General features: G+C 43.7%; 1 protein-coding gene across 7 annotated transcripts in view; it reads right to left on the reverse strand.

Annotated features, from left to right (window-relative positions):
• Window positions 1-3,358: 3,358 nt before the first annotated feature.
• GRM1 (glutamate metabotropic receptor 1) overlaps window positions 3,359-13,400 on the reverse strand; it is a 193,750-nt gene continuing 183,708 nt past the window's right edge. For 3 of the 7 annotated variants that reach the window (XM_054822437.1, XM_054822439.1, XM_054822438.1), the window contains exon 9: window positions 3,359-7,104. In XM_054822437.1, the coding sequence (XP_054678412.1) occupies window positions 6,264-7,104 (841 nt within the window). In that variant the 3' untranslated portion in view covers window positions 3,359-6,263. The remainder of the gene's footprint in view (window positions 7,105-13,400) is intronic. The other 4 variants (XM_054822444.1, XM_054822442.1, XM_054822443.1 and 1 more) reach the window with 2 other exon arrangements.

Here is a 13,400-nt window from a genome sequence, read left to right on the forward strand (position 1 = left end):
CAAGGAAAATAAGCTCTCGCTGCCTTGCAAAGACACCCTGTGTAAGGAAAACAGGGAGTCGGGGGAGCCGACCAGAGTCCCACCTAGCCTGAGCCCGTGCCCCAGGCACACTGCCTTTCCAGCAAGGAGGTCTCATGGTTCCTGATACAGACGCAGAGCAGCACAGGGAGGTAGGAGTCCCATACACCATACCGTGGCGTGGGTGGGGGGATGGATCTCACGCCACCTACATATTGCATGGTGTGCAATAAATAAGTGGGTGGATTGAATGTCATAGATACATACCACTCCTAAACTCTTATCTGTCTGCACTGGTATCTGTGCCAGCTGCTTCTCCACCTACCTAGAGGCCTTTTGGTTATGGAAACCCACAACTCCCAATGATATTTTTCTTCCGTAGAGATATACTGCTTACGCCCACCTTTGAAACTGAATAGATAACAGATGCTTTTTCTTGGTACCAAACAGTGACCTGCTCTCTCAGGTAGGGAACTGTCCTCCTTTGTGTCATTTACTGAGAACTGGAAGTTGAATTAGCAAAGGCAAAGAATACTTTGCTTGGTTTTTGAGTTGGATAGGATTTACCTGCAGCACTGGAAATGGCTACCAGTCACCCCTGCTCTCATCTACCATCTCTGTTTGGGAGCTTGGAGGGTTTGCCAAAATGTGGGCCCAGGTCCAGCTATGGAACCTGCGGTAGTACCACGCACTTGGCTGCATGACACTCCTTATCTCCCTTTTTGCTAATGTCCCTGCTGGAAATCTGATGCAGATAAAAATAGGCCTTGATATTCGCTACAGAGTCTGCTTCTCCCTCCCAGTGATTTGCAGACAGGTACTTGCCAAGTGTCTAGTGACTCATTTATTTGGGAAAAAAACCCACCACAACAATACAATCTGCAAAACCACGCTTTTCCCACTCCCATGTAAGAAACATTTTTAACAGCTACTCAGACCTTGCATAGAACAGCTATTAGCAACCTGCTTCTCTGTTCTTCCCTAAAGAGTGATGAATACAACTCTAGGGGCCCGATTTCCACTGCCTTTTGCTTCTGATAGCCACTTTGTGCAAAGTGGATGTGACACACTAACCCGGGTCCAGAGATCCAGCTTACTGAGCAGAGCTGGGGCGGACAGGCGTGGACCGGGCTGGTGGAGTCGCCAGCATTCTCTCCTTGGCAGGAGGCTGGAGGCTAAAGCTCAAGTATGCTAAGCTGCTTTGCTGCTCTGTGGTCCTGGACCAGCCATCCATTTACTCAGTGTAAAGCTATTTTAGATGGGCTTCTTTGGCAGTTTGTGAATATTATGATCATTTAATCTGACCCCCTGCACAGCAGAAGTCTAAAAAATCTACCCTGTGAATTCTTCACTGGTTTGAAGACTTAAAGAAAATTTGCTTCTATCTCCCAACCATCTGCTGCAGTGCTCAACTATCTTGACAAGTCAGATTTGCTTATTTCTAATTTAAAGTTTTCATACTTGTGTCTCCCCAGCCTTGGATTTTGTTATGCCTTTTCTTAGGTTAGACTTAGAGAAATGCAGCTGAAGGCGTATAACTCCATTCCCTTTCCACCTGTCACATTATCTGCCCTTGAGGCTTGGGCCAAAGGACTCTAAAAAGACTCTATAGCACCGGAGTAGACTTTTCCTTTGTCAGACTAAAGCACATTAAGAACTGCTCTGGAAATCTAGAGACTAATAAAGCAGCTTTAACAGGCTGGAGCATCTGGCCTTCTACATATTTTCCTTTAGCACTTCCACCAACTGTTGTTTGCTCATATCTACTGGAGTCTGTTTATATAGATTTTGCCCAATCTGCTCTTTCTGGTAATGTTCATATTGTTGTATGTTTATGTGGAGAAATTGGGGGGGGGGGGGGGGGAGAAAAAGAATATGAACCGAAATATTTATGTGGTCTAGAATGACTTAAACTGAAATGATCCTCATCCATGCCGGAAGCTCAAAGCACAGCAATACAAAAACTGAAACCGCATCAAAAAGAAGGTAAGACTTGCTGGGCTTGTTATGCTAGTCAGACCGTTTGGAAAGTCATGCATGAAACAATTAGTACTAGCCTCCTATGTGAATACAGCAATTTGAAAATTAATTCATTTGCACAGCATATGTGCAGCTAGTTAGAGATAAGCTAACAATTGTTATAATATTTCTTAGATGATTCTCAGATGTTACCATCATACTTATTCCCATGTTCATTGTACAGGGTATCCCCAAATGCCACAGGTGACTGCTGGGATGTGCAGGGGGCTCGGGATAGGAAGCTCTGGGCTGGGTCCCACAAACAGTAACTGGTTGCAAAAACGGTGCTGGCAGCAACGCTGCACTGGGTACTCTGGAAGGGAGTAACTGCTGTGTTACCCCGAGGGTGTTTTTATAACTGAGTCCACTTGATCAGCAGAACCTTTACTAAGACATAGATTGCCTAGATTTTAACTGAAAAATAAAAAAATAAAAAAAGAAGAAAAAAAACCCCTCAAAAACCTCTACAAGTAAAGAGACTAAACTTTTGGCACTTACCACCGAATGAAATGTCATTCTCTGTACTCCAGCAGCGCAGTGGTTGTAGGTGGACTGACTCCTCAGACGTGGGCTCCTGCAAGGCCAGATCCAAACCAAGAAGCCACTAGAAACAAGCCTATTCGCAAGCGTAAAGAGAAAAAGAGCTAGATTTTCTATGTTTAGTGCCACTTGGGTCTGAAAATGTCAGCAGTACTCCAGAAAAAGCATTTATGCTCTCATCCTACTGAGCCCCGAGCTGAGGCACGCAGCAGTTCACGAGTCACCAAAAAGCCACAGTGTGTGTGAGTTGCAGAGCAAGCGTTTGAGAATCCCGGTACTTTGTTCTATACAGAGGTAGTAAAGGAAAGAGGCACAAGATATCAGGGGTGGACAAGAAATGCTGTCAAGAAAGCGTATTTGAGTTTCCCTGATGGGAGAGGCTGACATCTCAGAATCAAACACGTGGAATACTTCCAGTGAAGGGCTGGTGTTTCCCCATGTCATTGGGGAGCAAAATTTCCTATCATTTCCCATCGAATTCTCTTCTACAACATATCAGCCCAAACGCATACCTACGGTGCTCCCGATTTTTATCAGAAAGCCAAAAAGCTGGGGGTTCTTTTCCTAAACAAAAATCTTCCAACCTTCCACCATCTCACCTACATGCCACAATCTGATTGATACCTACCTCCATTTGAGCACCCCACCATCTCTCTCACATGACGCTGAAAAGCCCTGGAAGAATTCATTACTAGACATGGCTATTTTCTACTTAGGAAGCAAAAAATCTTGGCATTCTATTTTTAAATAATAAATAGAAAATATTTATTTTACAGCATTTTCAAGATCATTTTGACAAAAAAGCAGTTTTCATCAAGCATTTGACAGACCAAAAGAAAGAACTTTTACAGGAAGCTTCATAGCTCATACAACTACATACACAAGGTGAGTTCTTGCTCTTTAGATATATTTATGTATGTGTATGTTTCCGGTTTTAACAATTACAAACTAAAAGCTAATATACTGAATTTCAAGAAAACTCCTACTCATGATACAATTACATTGCAGTAATAAAATCAGTGCTTAATATGTTCAAAAGAGAGATGAAAATGATAGTACCTTGCCACATTGCCACATCCCTTCTGTAAGAGCCTGTTATGTTTCTTGTTCTTATCTGTCTCATTTCTTCAAAGGCTTCCTAGTACCAGCTCTGTGCTACTGACAATGGATGTTTTTGGAAACAGCACAATAAATCTTATTCTAAGATTATAAGAAGATAGAATTCATTGCCAGTGTGGTGATTAGCAAAGAAAATATGGCATTTTTCTCATTGCTTTAATGAATAATCAGCATTAAAAACAAGAAACAACTAAAAAAAAAAAATCCCCCTAAAAGCCCCAAGCAGACAAAAATCAACCAACTGACCCTCAGGTGTCTTTAGTTCATTATAGAGACATCAATCTACTGACAAAGACATCACCGTGTCTTTAGGCAAAGTCATTTCATGCTTTCCACATGGGGACAATGCCAGCAACTGGCCACTACTCATGTTGAAAGGAGCAAATATCATGAAAAGAGGATGAGCAAAAAGGCTCTATCTGGTTTTGAGCACCAGCCAAACCTTCCAATACCACCACTATATAATTAGAGCAAAACAATGAGATTTGGATCTTCAGAGAAGCATTGACGGCTGGCAGCAGGACTTCTTAAAATTCAAGTGAAAAGAAAGAAAAAGAGTAGAAATATGCTGAATTCAGAAAAACCCTGATAGAATATCCACAGGAAGCATGGTTAAAATCAGGTTTTGCAACTATATTAATATGAAGAGACTCCTTAAAAATATCTTTGGAAATAAAGTGTAGAACTGTGGGACAGATCCTCAGCTAAATTCAGCAGCACAATAAAAGTTCATAGCAGCTAAAATCCTGTCCTGTATATAATACGCACATTTATAAATAGGGTAATAATAAGTATAATTAAGTTCAAGCCATAGCAATTAGACCTGAACTTTGAACATACCAGCCATTAGGGAGCTTTGGATTAGGCCCATCTCTAGGAAACACATGAAGGACAGAGGAGGAGGAATGAGTGACAGAACTACAGCTGCCTAGAAGTGATCTTTAAGATACAATATTGTATATTGAATAGAAGTGAAAGCGTATGAAAAGAACAGACAACTAAACATCATAAAGAGATTCAAAGAACTGTTTATAACAAACCCTGGGAATTTATGCACACATTAAGCACTGATGAAATTTCCTGTATGGACATGATTTTATTTTAAATTATCTGAAGCAACAAAATAGGTTAATTACTTTTCCTGTCTTGCCTCTGTACTGGCATGTGCAAGATTTCTAAACCAGACTGTTTTCTTTTTGTGTTTTTTTTTTTGTTTTGTTTTTTGTTAACCACACTTGCTTCAAACATGTAAAATAACAAGTTTTCAATGCACTGGTTATTAATACCATATGTTTACTTCATAAAATATCTGCAAAATAAAGCACCCTATTATAAGGGTAACAATTGTCTCAGCTTGTATATGAAAAAAAAATTGTTAGCACAGCATATAAACTTCCAAAGATCTATTGAATATTTGTAACAATGCGATATAAAACATGATTTAAACATAAAAATATTCATAGTATATACGACAATCTGCCAGTGGTAGTTATTGGACATTACACTTCACACATACTGTACACACGCATACAGAAACACAACCGTACGCTCACTCTCTTGCTTTGAGGCTGACTCTGTAACCCCCAGTATGGGACTGCCTTTCTTTCAGAGTAGTAGTTGTTGCTCAAAGTATACAGCTATTTATTTTCCAATGTATTTGATTCCAAAGTAACACAAAAGAATGATGTAATCACATGGTAAATATGTTATATTATGAAAAGTCAGTCAATAAATACTGTTCTGCTACAGGAAATGTTGTGTAACAGTTGAGCCACATGGTTTGCAATCTTATACAAAAGGGCAGTTTTTCTAAGTCCTTATCATATTACAAGTACTACGGCAAGGGCTTTCTTCAGAAACCTCTTGAGTCTTAATCATATTTCTAGCTCCATTCACAATCAGTGTTTTAAAAAAAGCCCAGATCCCCCAAAAAGCAGCCTAGCATGAAGAACAAATTGTTCAGACAAAAGTCAGTAAGAGCCATGTGCTTTCACATTATCTCAGCTCCTCTCCCCCAAACGCATCACGCAGTTATACCACCTACAGAAACCAGGAAAAAATATTTATGCATATATGTCTCATATACAAGTAGCTGCGTTCCTTCTGACCACACTCTGCCCTTCCAGCTCCTGGGTGTGTTGCTTCCGTAGCAGACAGACAGCAGTCGTGAGATGTGCTAATGACTTCTCCAGGTCACACTTCCCAGAGTCCTTTTCAAGCATTGCAAAGAGAGGGTGTGACTAAGTGTGATTTTTATTTTTTTTTTCCTGTGTTTATTCATTTTTTTGCTATAGAAGTTGTCTCTTGGGTTTGTGCTTTGTTACGGTTTCCTATCATTGTCTCAAAGTACAGTGTTTTTATTTTTAACAGCTAGAGAATTTTGAGCCCTCAGAATGGAATTTTTTTTTCTTTTTCTTTCCTTTTATTTATTTAAGTGCAGGATGAAGTTTTTGCCCTGTCATATGTGACTTTGCTCTCTCTCTTCCCCCAGCCCTGGGAGACTTGTCTCCTCAGGACCTCCCAGCAGGCAGCTGCCAAAGTCCTTCTCGTCTTGTCTCTTGCAGCGTCTACAGGGTGGATGAGCTTTGCTTATAATCTCTCAGGATGACAGAGGCATAGGTCACATCTGGGGGGGTGCAGAGCACCGACTCCGAGACGGGGGAGCTGGGCACGGAGCTGCCCGAAGCCACCGAATCCCGGAAAGGGGATGGGGGTGTTAGCGCTGGAGAGTCTTCCAGAGTCAGTTTGCTGGTCGCCGGCTCCTCATCCTCCTCCTCCTCTGGGTTCTTCTCGTAGATGTATCCCTGAATAAGCTTCAGCTTCTCGCTCTCCGCTTCCTCGGCCGGGGGAGACAGGGGCTCCTCACTGAAGGCGGCCACCTGGAGAGGCGGCAGGGACGGCTGCTGCGGCGGGGGGGGCTGGTAGGGGGGCCGCACGCCATTCCCCAGGCTGGGTGCAGGGAGGACGGCGTTGAAGTCGGGGATGCCGGTGGCAAACTTGTTGACCACTCCTTGCAGCTGGTCCATGAGAGATCGCGGCTGCAGGGGCAGGGTCTTGGGGGGCTGCTCGGGCAAGAAGAGGTGGGTCTCCTCCGCCGTGGCCTGCAGCGGGGGGGTCGTTGCCACCCGCCTGTGCACCACCATGGAGGGGCTGCTGGGCTGGTTGAGGCGAACGGGCTCTCTATCTTCTTCCTCCACCACATTGTACAGAGTCTTACTGCTGATGTCGGTAAAAGTCAGGCTCTTGCTTTGGCCATGGTAGCTTTTAGTGAGGGGTTTGATCACCGCTGTCTGATTGCACCCTGTCTCCTGGCTCTTCACATGCACTGACAGTCTGTGCCACATGTGTTCCCCCTTGGGAGCTTGTCTTCCACCTGGTTCAGACCATGACACAGACTTTCCATTAGAACTATGAATAAAATAAAGATGGGTTTATTTGCATTTACATTACGCAGACACAGGCAGTATAATAAACAAGCCTACAAAAATACTGATTGCTTTGCCTCATTAATAAGCCTCCCCCCTCCAGTTCTTCGTGTCATCCTGGAAATACTACAGAAGGAAACAACAGTGTCTTTTAACAGCAGCAATTACCGTGATTTTCACCCGAAGGCAGTTACTCCCTGCTGGTTACCCACCCTGCAGCCAGCCTGGAAAGCCTAGCCCACAGGGAGGGCTCTGGGAGGGCTGGCGATGTTTCCAGGACTCTAACTATGTCATTTTGTATCTAGCTTTGCTCACCCCACCTTGCAGGGGGCAAGAAAAAAGCGAGGAAAAAAGTCACAGGAAGAGCTTTAATTAAGCCTGATTTACAGCTTATAGGAAATATTTCCAAACTGTTGGAAAAAAACAACCCACAGCCTTAGCCTTTGGCACTCTGGGTAGAGAGAGGAATTGTTACTAACCCCGCTTTTCCTTTTTATTCCCTGGCCCCCCTTTGCACTTGGGAGCAGATTAGCTATTACAGAAATTAAGGACTCCCAGGGCCTCCATGAGGTAGGAGGCAAACGCACTTCTTCCCAAGCAACTACTATTTACAAACCATGATAAAATACTGGGATTGAAAACAGTTGGTTTGTGTGGGTGGAGGAACAAGCAGCGACATGATCGTGCCGAGTCGAACCCTCCGACTCCGCACACGGGCAGGATCCCACCAAAACGCCGGGCTGTTTCGCTGAGCGAGGGTCTGGGGGTCAGGTCTGTCCCTGAGGAATTGTAGTGGGCTTTTTGCATTTCCCTGTACCTTTGCAGGGAGCAGCACTCGAAGAAGAGTGGTATCTCATTAGGAATTGGTGGGACAGGGAGCTGAGTGGTGCTTAAAAGGACCAAGCAATTGTTTAATTGCAGGTCAGGATCATTTACAAATTATGATATACATCACCTGGGTGGAAACCAGAGAGAAATTCTGAGATGATTTATGCAAAGAAGCCTTATCTCAGGGTTTTATCCCTCAGGGGGCAGAAGTAAACAAAGGATTAAATTTCAGTCCCTGTGATCGCAGTGCAGGTGGGAGGCAATCTGGGTGGGAGGCTGGCACAGCAGCGTTGCCTCCTGCTACTGCACACACCAGGGGACATTGCTTCCCTTACATACAGCCTGCAATATTGTTCTGAGTATTTTGCTTTTCCTCGCTCAGACTCCTGCGCTTCTCTTTTTTGGGGAGTAAATAATTACCAGTTGAATTTTGTAAAAAAAATATTGACTGACTTTGTGATAGCTGGAAGAAACTGGTACAACAGAGATAATGTTGTAAATCTGGCAAAACGGAAAAGAAATGTACATTACAATGTGGCACTTTTCTGCTGAGCAGTAAATATTCCTGGAGAAAAAAAAGAACTTGAGATGGATCCAAGCTGGGAAGTTCATCTCCAGCTCCGGACTCCAAACGCTGGACCTGTGACTCACCACCTCTGTGGGAACTGGCTCACAAGATCGGGCCAATCTAAAAAATTCATAACTCCCCAAAGCATGTAGTTGGTAGGACCTGGAGCTGTTTGGATTTAGAGCTTTATTTAACCTAGAGGGAAAAAATGCCAAGTTCGCAGCGGAAGAATAAAACCTCTATATTATAGTGATCAATGACATGATAAGAATGGAGGTTTAGAAGCATTCCCATTTCGACCAAAATGAGCCGTAGTATGACATTTTTTTGAAGTGCTATAGAGACAAACAAATTAATGTAACTGTTGGACATGAAAGATTTTTAAAGTAATATTTTAACATACCAAGATCTACAAACTCTTCACACAGAAACCCATTTTGTCTGCTTTGACTTCAAAACAAGTCTCTTCTTGTAGAGAGGAAAATAAGTCAAGTACTTTCATATTGTATTTTGCTGATGTTACAGCTTACAAATACTGCAAAGGGCTTTTCTGAAAAACACATGATGATTATCTGCTGTCTCTTATACGAAGTCCACTTCTGCATCATTTACTTCTTCATATCTAGCTCTGGTGCATCATGTCACTTTTGAATCCCTCCTCACACCATCTGTTTAGTCTCTATCTCATTTTGTTCCCAGGATTTTGTATTTTACATCGAAGGCAAGCATTGCTATTTTAAGGAACTCACTACCTCTGTCTTCAGATCTTCCTCCTATTCAGTTCATTTTCCTCCCCCTCACTCTCAAATTCTGCTCTTCTGACTTCTTTCTCCTGTAGCACTCTCCATAATGTACTTAATCGAGCCCAAGTCAACGGCCATACTTAAATCAAACTGCGCTGGGACTGCAATACCCGAATGTGAACGAACCATCGAATCAGGATTTGTCTGTTACTGACTCGCTCTACAGGGAAAGCTGGTGCCGCTGAAGCGCCTTGCCTCTGCTTGCCAGGCCTTACTGCTCATGACTCCAATGGCCTTGGGACAAACAGCTTTAGAGCTGCAGTGGCTCTCCGTGGGGTCAGTGTGGGAAATGTCTCTTTTCTGTCACTGTTCTCCTCAGTCTCTCGTTCCAGCTCTTTCCCTCGACCTGCTCTCCTCGCTGTGTCCGTGCACCGTTAGCCTGTTAATGAGTCACGTTTGAGACGGAGTCACAAGACTCAAAGAAATACCTGGGCTCTGTCTTGCTGGACGGCTGGTAGGGAATCACACCGAGATTGACACATTCGGGCAGAGTTAACAATTAACATGCAAAAAACCTCACTCTATCCTGGGACAAAGAGCAGCCATCTTGAATGGCATTAATTGACATTTAGACAAAAAGCAAAGATGGGACATTTAGACAAAAAGCAAAGATGGGACTGGAAAAGCTCAGACCTGAACTGGGTCTTGGCGAGATAGGAGTCAACTCACTTGTGCAAAGTGATGATGACATCCTGACTGCAAGTGGGATGCATGGTCACCATTTGCTAAGTGATTGTCACCACCTTTTTTGAAGGAAGCATCCGTCGGAGAAGGTCAAGATCAAAATAATCTGCCTGGTATAATGGGAGAAGGGATGATTTTTCCACAGAAAGGCAGGAGAGGGCACCAAACCAGATTACAGTTGAGGTATTGAAAACGTGATGTTCGATTGCACAGTGATGAGGTGGGACTAACTGGTGTTTTCCCGCTTTTATCAACAGGATGTTTACCCATGTCATATCGCGTCCATCATGTATTTATTTGCCTTTCCTAACTTTCTCTCTCCTTTATACAATTTCCCATACGATTTAGACTTCACACTTACTGCCTGGAAGTGAACCCCTTGGAGTCTCAAGGGATCTTAAGATTTGTATATATAAATTGTGTATACCCAGGTAACACTTATAGTACTATTTCTTCAAGCCCTTGCATCTAGCCTAAATGTTCAGACAGGTTCTTGGATATCCTATCAACATGTAAGATGGGCTTACTTTTGCTTTATAGGCAAGGACATACATTGAATTTAGCTGCTGTTTCTCAGTTTTCACCACAGCTTTGTCTAGGGTTTTTATATTTTTGGGGAATAGATGTAAGTATATTTCTTGTGTTAATTTTTATGAGTTCCACGAGCAGATCCGTCACTATTTTTGGTAATTCAAAATGTTGTTAGTAATACATGCATTGATCTTTACAACGTGATCTCTGCATGACTCTGGGGCAGTCATTTTCAGATACTTTCAGGTGATGATCATAGACACTGAACAAGCTGGAAAACAACTTCAGACCTTCATAGTTACTTGCAGAAAGTGTTTAAAAGAATTGATGTACCCAAATCCGAGTCTGTGGTCCAAAATACCCCTGCCCAGCTGTAGGACATGCCTACAGCTTGTTAGATGGCTCACTGTTCATTGTTAGGTATCCCCAGCTGCCTAAAATCCTGCTCCTGCTTGTGACTAGGAGTGCCTCAGACTCAAGTCCAGTCACAGGCCAAGAACAGAGTCCTGCTCCTGCCAGTGCCTGGGGGATCTGACCTTGTTGGCTTCCCTGGAGCAATCTTGAGTCTGAGCACATCACAACAGGTGGTTCCTCCCCACACTGCAGGGTCCTGAAGTTGTCTTACTTCAGACACTGGACAGAAAAGGTTTCTTTACACCTTAGAGGCTGAATGCTCCTGAGGTGGAAGATGATTGCTCCAGGGGTCTAAGGTAATCTAGTCTGTGCAGCTCTCTCATCCTTTCACCAGCAAAGATAGAGCCTGAGGTCCAGAGCATAGAGAATCAGATTAACTTTCAGTTCTGTGTGCCTGAACCTTTGTCTTTTTTGCCTTGAACATTTTATGCATAGCAATCCCTCATTGATAGCACATGAGATGGTTAAACAGAGTGATATGTGCTCTGATGAGGTTAACTTTAGGAACCAACATGTTGGGAAATGGCTGCTCATCTGATGTAGTGCTTGTCATTGCCAGAGTGAAACACCTGGAGATGTAGTCAGGCAAAGTGCTTGAGAAAGAGCCCCTCCAGTTAAAAAAGAATAAGGACCAGAATAAGGGACATTCCCCTTCTTCCTATTCTGTTATCTTCTCCAAGTGGCCATGAGCTGAGGGAACATCTTAAGTTTGCTGAGATGAGGGATGCCATCATTTGGGTCAGGCCTGGTGGTCTTAGACAAGATTTGGAGCACAGATTTATAATATAAGGCTGGGTTTTTTTAAAAGCAGCAATGGTAATTAACCAGTGGAAGAGGTTATAGGAGAAGTGATATATGTTCCCTTTGTTTCATTGTCAGACTGATGCTTTGGCCAAACCTACCTCCTTGTAGGTTTGAAATGCCACAGACAGTAGGAAGCATTGGGATAACCTAGCAGTCCCTTCTATGAAGCTAAAATCTTAACAATGAACATTAAATGCAATCCGAGAAGGCCTATCAACTTTGTCAGCAAAAATTAGGTCCAAACCAAACCCTGAACTGTCTTAGCAGCAGCCAGACGAGGTCAGGGCTGGGTACTGCTCAGTCAACAAGTGATGCTCCCACCTTTACAGAGCGGGGCACCATTCCTGGCCACCTGACAAGTGAGCTCCAGAAAGCAGCACACACTGTCCCCGTCCCTGTGCACTTATGCAGAGATGGGCAGCCTTCGGAGACAGCAGGGAAGCAGAGCGAGGGGAAGGCCCCATCCAAAAGCTGTGCATTGGACAAAACCTTTTCCAGCCCAAAAAGCAGGTGCTGATGGATGCCTTCCGAGGGAAGGAATTTCTGCCCTGCCCACAGAAAGGCAGTGAGCCCTCCATGAGCTTTCTCCAACCCTGCAGTCACGTAAGAAGCAGTAATGAGCCTGAGCAAAGCTCTGTCCCGCTGTGACCTGCCCGTTCCCAGGGCCAAAGCTAACAAGCTTAAAATTTAAGGCTAGTACCTGCACTGCAGCACATTGCAGGTGCTTTGCTGGTGTCCCTGGGGTCTCTTCCATTATTGTCTCTATTTCAGGAAGGCCACTGGGGCACGAAATTTGATTAATGGAGTGAACTGGTTTTAATCCAGGGTAGTGATACCTCCCCGTGCCTAACAGGAGCCTCCTCTCGGAGCTGCAGCAGTCAGCCCTGCCACGCATTAGCAGAGCAGGCCACGCTGGTTAGCATGTTCCTGCACGCCTAATTTTTGGAGCATTGCTTTCAGGGACTCATCTCTACTAACCCAGGTTTAACCTCTCTGTGGCTCACACAAGAGTGAGGGAGCCATCGTCGACCACAGTCCCTACCTGGTGTATGCTCAGGTTTTTTGCCTGATAAGCATCAGTTTATATCACCTAAAAAAAAAGGATCACAAACCGATTTCAGCCTTCTTTCATTTACACTGTAATCTCTCAGTGATAAGAGGACCTTATAACAGTTCTCACAGTGTGACTCCAATGTTTTCTGTGGTGATGTGTAATTAGAGCAAAGTTCAAACTCCCACTTGTATTCCTGGAAACTGAAATTACTAAACTAACTTTTCCTTGTCCCTCCCCTCCTTTTTTTTTAGGACAAAATTGCCTTGGGCATGGGACACAATGTTCTATGTAAATTAGAGAGCTGCTTTAAATGTTTGATGGAAACTGCTACACAAAATACAGGGAAACTTAATGCTGTCAAGCTGTCTCGCAGGGGCAGAACCTGATGAGACTTGGGGTTGTTGTTGTGGGCACAAGCCCAGAGCCACCTTTCCAACCCTCCGTCTTGCCACTGGCTTATGTCAACTAAATCTAACCTAGTTATTTCCTTCATTAGTGATTCTGCTGCAAAAGTTAAACATTACTTTGATCTGAGCTACATGTAAGCTTTCTGATGTACATCAACCCTATTGATAACTGATTTTTTGCTGATT

This window comes from Grus americana, chromosome 3, assembly GCF_028858705.1.
Source record: "Grus americana isolate bGruAme1 chromosome 3, bGruAme1.mat, whole genome shotgun sequence".
Lineage (NCBI taxonomy): Eukaryota > Metazoa > Chordata > Aves > Gruiformes > Gruidae > Grus > Grus americana.